This window comes from Chanos chanos, chromosome 1 (genome assembly GCF_902362185.1).
Source record: "Chanos chanos chromosome 1, fChaCha1.1, whole genome shotgun sequence".
NCBI lineage: Eukaryota > Metazoa > Chordata > Actinopteri > Gonorynchiformes > Chanidae > Chanos > Chanos chanos.
Window position 1 is genome coordinate 60,649,889 of NC_044495.1, and position 7,500 is coordinate 60,657,388.

Sequence of the window (7,500 nt, forward strand, 5' to 3'; positions counted from 1 at the left end):
TCCACCGTTACCAGTTCCTGCTGTACGAGCAGCCGAAGGATCAGACTCCATCCCTCAGCCCTGACGAGAAGACCTCACTGGGTAGAGTGGGAACCCCCCCGTACACACACACACTTATATACACACACGCAGGTACACACACACACACACACACACATACACAGGGGCGCGCACGCACACACACACACACACACACACACACACTTATATATAGACACACACACATACACAGGGGCGCGCACGCGCACACACACACACACACTTATATACACACATTCATACATGCACACACACTTATATACACACACACACACTTATATAGACACACACACATACACAGGTGCGCACGCACACACACACACACACTTATATACATGCACACACACACGGGTGTGCACACACACACACTTATATACACACACTTATACACACTCACACATACACACACATGCACGCACACAAACAAATGCACTCTCTCACTCTCGCTCATTCTCTCACACACACACACACACACACACACACACACACACACACACACACACACACACACACACACAGACACTCTTACACAGTTGCACAGACACACTAATTGCACACATAGACACACATATATACATACATTCACACTTACACACACACACCTGGACATTTAAAATCACCTGAAACAACACATTTCGCAGGCTGTTATTTTAGGCTCACGCATGACCTGCTTCAATTGGCATTTATTCCTACTACACCTACTGTAATTTCTGCATTATAATTTCATATTTACCATCTGACTGACAGATCACTTCAGAAACTTTAGAATTAACAGTTGCATTCAGGCGTCTCTAATACAGGAGAATAACCACACATACACCTGTCACCCCATGAATGTGTGCACGCGTGCACACACACACAGATACACACACATACACCTGTCACCCCATGCATGTGTGCATGCGTGCACACACACACACACACACACACACACACACACACACACACACACACATATATGTGTATAGTTTAAATTATGTTAAGAATTGCTCAACATTACCCGCTTACAGCTCAAATTATAGTTCCAGTCTCCTTGTTTATAGTCGCTAAACATAGCAACCGCCTAGTAACCAAAAACCAAAACACGCTTGTACGCTCGCCGATTTGTGACGGCTACATTTTGGCACAGGCTGACAAGGTTCAGGCGTGAGACAGCCGTGTTAATCACTGGACATCACACACCAACCTAACGACCGCGCTTACTGTCCAATCAGAATCCAGTGTGCAGCAACACGGTGGAATAAGCATTTACGAATGGTGTTCTGAGTGGTTCTAAACTAATTTAAAGGTTTTGCTGGTACGGTCCTCTCTCTTCCTAGCGGTCCTATACAGAAACCTGAACGAATATTCTTGTGTGCCTTATATACTAATCCTATATACTCTCATCTTATGTGGTGGGCTAATCTTATGGTAACCCTGGATCAACAGGCTATCCTAAGAAATATTGAAAATTCTATTTTATTATTATATATTGAAATTTAGCAAAATATTATATTGTATTATAGTATCGCAATACTTCATTTTCTCAGCTGCAGGAGATTGGTGCAAAAAAAAGACAGCAAAAAAAAAAATAAAATCAAATAATATAAAAAATAATCTCAACAAACAAAGCGGTTTCTTTTTTGGAAAAGTCAAGAGATCATTCACCTTAGCGATGTCTGCTCCTTTAAAACACACGACTGCCAACAAACTTTGTCCCACTTTTGCTTTTTGCTTTTTTCAGTGGAAACGTCAAAATTTGTCATGTTATTGAACTAACTGTCTCACAGTTCCACTCCCAGATGTTAAAGTAGCGCCTCTGGTCTTCGGTAGTCTGCAGCTGTCGTCCAGTTTCCATCCACAGGACATTTTTCTCCCTGATTAATGTGCACCGTTTAGCCGGAGCGATCTGAAAAGGTTTCCGAAATCTATTTGCCGCAAGTGCGGGAACTTAATAAGCCGCAGGCTAATGCGTTTAAGGGCCTGTCTGTTTGTCTGTGTTTATGGGCACGGCCAGGCCACACAGCTGACCCCTGCAACGTCCCAGTTCCACCAGTGTCACCAGTACCACGTCCTGAATATTGCCCCTCAAGAAGTCCCTCCAAACCTTTCGCTCTCAACAAATACATTTTATTTGATTTGATTTTTTATTTTTCTCCAGATTTTGAATTGGAATCAAAGTTGTGTTGCCATGGAGCCCGTTGCCGTCGGAGTGTCTCAGGCTTTAGTTGGAGTTTTCGTTTGTTTTTCGATGAGTTTTTACAAGTTTGTTCTCGGCTCCCGCGTCTCCTCTCTCTCCCCTGTGTACGTGTTCTCCGGCGCGGAGTTGGACCAGGGGGCGTGTCTGTCTGTCTGCGTGTCTCACGGCGGCTTTGAGTGATTTGTTGGGAGATCTGACTGCTACGAGACTTCAATGGCGCCGGGACGCGGTGAACGAAGCTGCCAGTCTTCTCTCGGCGTTTGAAGTCCCGGCAGCCTCGTCAGCAAACAATCCTCTCACATTAAGGTGAAGATTGTTTGATGTGGAACCATTGGAAGACGTGTCAAAATAAATGCATTTTTTAGGGAGGACAAGTCCTCAAATCTATCTTCTCATTGTAGCATCCTTTTTCGGTTCAAATAAGAGGTGTCAGAACGAATTGAGTCGGATGTTTTGAGACACTCTGAACTGAGGCAGAGGAGAATTGGGGTGATTTTGAATTACGTTTTATGTTTCGGTTATATTCTCTCTGAAACCTGACGGTTACACTCCTCACGGTTTTTTACTTATATCCACATAAACATGATCCCTGATCCCGTCTTTTGGTTTTTTAAGCAGGCATCCAATCCTTTCTTTTCGTAGTTTTCTCTCTTTTTTCTTTCTTTCTTTCTTTCTTTCTTTCTTTCTTTCTTTCTTTCTTTCTGTGACTTGGATCAGATCAGATTGATGACTTCATGAGCGATTCTCGACGTTTCTTTCCTCCCAGTCACAACCAGTAAAAAGCTGTTTACCCAGTAAATGGTTGTAATGGTGCTTTTAGATCTGAGAGCTGAATGACCTCGTGTGAAACCCCTCCACCCAATCGCCCATACCCATCAGATCAGCTCCACCCAAAAAACAGCAGAGCACCCATCCTGAACACACCCAGGGCTTAATGTCTCACAGTGTCTCTGCCTGGCCTTCATCTTTCTCTCGCTCTCTCTCTCGCTCTCTCTCTCTCTCTCACTTTCGCTCTCATCTTTCTGTCTCTGTCTCTCTCGCTCTCTCTCACACTCTCACACGCTCTCTCGCTAGTCTTTCTCTCTCTTTCTCTCTGTCACACTCTCACACACCCCCTCACTCATCTTTCTGTCTCTCTCTCTCTCTTTCTCTCTCCCTCTTTCCCTCTCTCTCATCCTCACTCTCTCACACGCTCTCTCACTCATTTTCCTATCTGTCTCTCTCTCCCTCTCTCTTTCTCTCCCTCTCTCTTTCTCCTCCAGCTTATGGAAATGAAATTAAGACATCGCTAAAGCTCTGTATATGACCGTTTAATGTCTTTTGCTGAAGAGGGAAGTGTTAACTGCCGTACTCAATGAGATGAGAGGATCTTGACATTGTGCACTCATGTTTTCTCGTTTTACACAAACTCACAGTGCCAGGAGCGTTAGTGAGAAACGGGGGGGAAGGGGTTATTTTTGCGCCACTGTGATGATGTGCAGAGCGAGTGATGTCTGTACGGTTGGTCTGGATGGTCTCTTTTTACGACACCTGTCCCGTTAATTCAGGCCAGCATACAAACAGTCGTCCAAAGCCCGGAGCCCGTCAAGCCTCCCCACCAGATTTTTCACTCTCGTCCCCCGACGCTGATCAGGTCAGGTATCACATGTTTATTTGTTTATTCATTTGGATGAGCTTGGGGTGAAAGAGTCAATTCATCCTGAGTGATGACTGGTTTAGGGAAGTCCCGAATTTCTGTGATATTGTGCTGGGCCGACCGGAATGTCCTTTAGTGTGGCCTGGCTTTCTAGAACATTCTTCATGGCCTGTGACATTAATTGAGGTGATTGGGGGGGGGGAGGGGGAGGGGGGGGGTTGAGCAGTTGGTCGTGGGTGGGGAGACGTCTTAATGATCGTTTTCCACTTCCACCAGCTCAGAAAACAACTCAATTTTCAGCTCCTGTTAGCCGTTCACTGTCCTTTCATCTTCTGCTCTGCACACAGCGGCACGGGCAGACACAGGGAGGTGAGAAGCAGGCCTGGCGCCAGGCCGGCATGATTGTGTATGTGTGTGTGTGTGTGCGTGCGTGTGTGCGTGTGTGTGTGTGTGTGTGCGTATGTGAGAGTGGGTGTGTATGGTGTGTATGTGTGTGAGAGTGTGAGTGTGTGTATGTGAGAGAGTGTGAGTGACTCTATGTATCTATGTGTGTGGGTGTGTGTGTGTGTGTGTGTGTGAAGGATATGTTATTTGGGTTACCGGATGGACAGTGACAGCTGGTCATTGTACAATTGTCCAGTCAGGGGGTCGGGGGCAGTAGGCGTGAAGGTGGCGTTGGTGGGGAATCCCCTCACACTGTCATGCCCCGTGCCGTCTCTCGTGCCCATGCGCCAGGGGGTTTTACACACTGGGCACCGAGGGCACGCGTGGGTGTACACGCAGGCCATTTGGCAAGGCCTCCATATGCCAGTGTCACACAAACACACTCTTACACAAACACACGCACACACACACACACACACGTTCTGCCAGGCAGGAGGTGCGGCAGCTACAGCACGAGAGTGTGTGTGTGACGTCATCAGCGATCACGTAGGATAAAGAACAGCGGACAGACCTCTCCCATCTTTACTCACGTTCAAATAAAATACCTAAACTAGTTTCAAAAACGAAGATTTCGTAAAGCTATTAAACAAGACAGTACAGACATTCATTTGTACTTCATCTGAAACATCAAACTCATTCTATTTTATCGATAGTCTTTGGCGTTTTGTGAATCTGTCAGATTAAAAAAAAAAACCCTCTTTCTTGCCTTTCTGCTCTTTGAGGGAGAGGTGACTGTGTGCCCCAGCATCACTCTTCCACCCATGCAAGTTCATGTGTTTTCAGAGTTCGAGCAAAGGAACAGCGCTGAGAACAAGCTCCAGTTCAGAGCTTAGGAGTGCGGGAAGTTCATCTGGGAGTGAGGAGTCAAGTGTTTGAATAGTGCTGGTCTTTGAAGTTGAAGCACTTCAAAAAGAAGCAGTTTAGCCCCGTAATCGGCCGTACACATCTCAAAGTCAGCACTTTTCTCTCTTCTCCGGAGCAGGGGGGACGTGAGGACATTTTAAGTCCAACACGTCGATCTTCTCGAAGTTAATAATATTTCATTGTGTGAATACTTTCACTATGTAAACACAACACCCCAGTTTTTGTTTGGTTGGGGTTTTTTTTGTTTTGTTTTGTTTTATATTTATGCACAATACCGGTATTTTTCTCTCTTGTGTGTGTGTGTGTGTGTGTGTGTGTGTGTGTGTGTGTGTTGGTTTTCAAACACACTCGCACACTTGCCATTGATTTTCAAACTAAATGTGTGCGCAACGGTTTTCTTAAGCGATCCAATCGAGATGTCAGAGATTGAATGTATTTGTTGGGTGTAGGTCAGCCCTAGGATGACCTCTGATCAGCTCTTTGTGCATACACAGCTCAGATTATCTGTTACTTGGGGAGTACTTGTTGGGGACTGAATGGGTTTGTTTGTAACGATAAAAGAGGCAACAATGGCTGTGCCAAGTCCCACCCTTAAATAGAACTGACCAATCCCTCTGTCCATGTAGGTGTATCCTAGAGACAGTACGCCAATGAGACACTCAGGATGATGCAACCGCAGGTAGCGTTAGTATTTGTCGGTGTGTCATTTGTTTTGCAACATGGCAAACTCGTTCACAGTAACAACATGGAGTCAAAATGGCATTGCTGTGGGAAGACATGTCTACACAGACTTTAATAATAGCACGTTAGGAGGGAGCTGAGGTGGGCGGCAGAAAGGCAGCTAAAGGTAGACTAAATGCTAAAGATAGAAAAGATGTAGGCTGAAGATGGTTTAAACACAAGCTGAAGCTAGGCTAATGGTAGGCTGAAGCTAGGCTAATCGTAGGCTAACAGTAGGTTGTGGAGTTGCTGTGGAGGTAGGTTAAAAAGGAGTTAAAGGTAGGTTAGATGTGGGCTTCACGCAAAGGTTTGGACTTTCTTAATCGTGTTTTAAAGCGCTAACGCAAGCCTCACAATTACTGACAGAAACAGGATCATTTTAGGCCAAAGATTTGAATTAGCCCATCTGTGGCCTAATGTACTCCTTATTGTTTCTTGCTTAAGGACGCGAGATTGCATCCAATCATCTTAACTAAAACTATTTTAAAATAAGAACCTGATGGGAAAAAAAAAATCGAGAATTTCTAAAGCCTTCTGGTAAAGTGGAGTAAGAAGCGGTTAGCGGGAAGCTAAAAGTCAGCTGAACGTAGGCTGTGGAGGGGTGGGAAGTCTCCGCGGTGGGGTTGTCAGGCTTCTTTTCCGTAGCGCGCCGTTATTGCCAGCTCAGCACACCCCGCGCGGCTGTAATTGAAGCCATTTGCGATGGTGCAGCGCTATAAGAGCCAGATATGAGCGTTTGTCTGACTATTCCTCCCACCCGTAAAGCAAGCCATTAATCAACAGCTTCTTCACGCGGCGTCCAATTCAGCTTTACCGTAGTCGCCGCTACACTTATTGGCTCCGCTACAGTGGCTGTCAAAGACCCTATCCAGCATAAAACGTGACCGCGTTGGGTGGCCAGGAACAACTGTGTGTTGAAATTGACCGTTATTTGTACAGAGCTGGCTATTTCTGGAACCGAGATTAGATATATTACCAAATTTAAAAAAAAAAAAAAAAAAAAAAAAGAACCAACAGTTGGATCAAATAGATTGATTGGGCAGAGAAATATTATAAACTTAGAAGTTAAGTTTAAGAAAGAAACTCAAGTTTTGATGAACCATGGAGTCTGACAGTTACATTTTTGAAGTTTTGTGATGTTTGTTTGTTTGTTTGTTGGCTTAGTGGTATGTCATTGGTTTTCTCAGTTTTTCATGAACATGCATCAAACAGCCCTCTCTTCAGGACTCTTCAGGATGAAGAAATATTCAGTTTGATTTCTTGTCAGAGCTAAAAGGTCTTATGAACCTGTAAGCGTGTGTGTGTGTGTGTGTGTGTGTGTACTGTGGTTTGCGTGGGTGTCAACACACGTGTGTCATTCTTTTAACCTACACAGAAAAAAGCCACTAAACATGCTGAATATCAGGCTTTCAGTGCAAGAGCAGCCTGGTAAACAGGAGCGCCCAGGGCTTTGGCTGGGTTTGGGTTTTTTTCTGTTGTTATGTGGCTCTGAATTAAGGCTGTCATTGGGGCAGGAGTGGGACTTTGGAAGTCTTGTGGTCAGTTGTGTGTTGTGATGAGTCAGATTCGGAGTGTATATTAACACCAAAAAAAACCCCTAAACGCTCCCTCAGCCTCT

The 7,500-nt window shown here is 45.0% G+C and overlaps 1 protein-coding gene across 1 annotated transcript in view; it reads left to right on the plus strand.

Annotated features, from left to right (window-relative positions):
• pebp4 (phosphatidylethanolamine binding protein 4) overlaps positions 1-7,500 on the plus strand; it is an 80,929-nt gene that overhangs the window by 68,097 nt on the left and 5,332 nt on the right. Inside the window, exon 5 of the mRNA XM_030766610.1 lies at positions 1-81. This exon is cut by the window's left edge and continues 36 nt beyond it. Within this exon, the coding sequence (XP_030622470.1) occupies positions 1-81 (81 nt within the window). The remainder of the gene's footprint in view (positions 82-7,500) is intronic.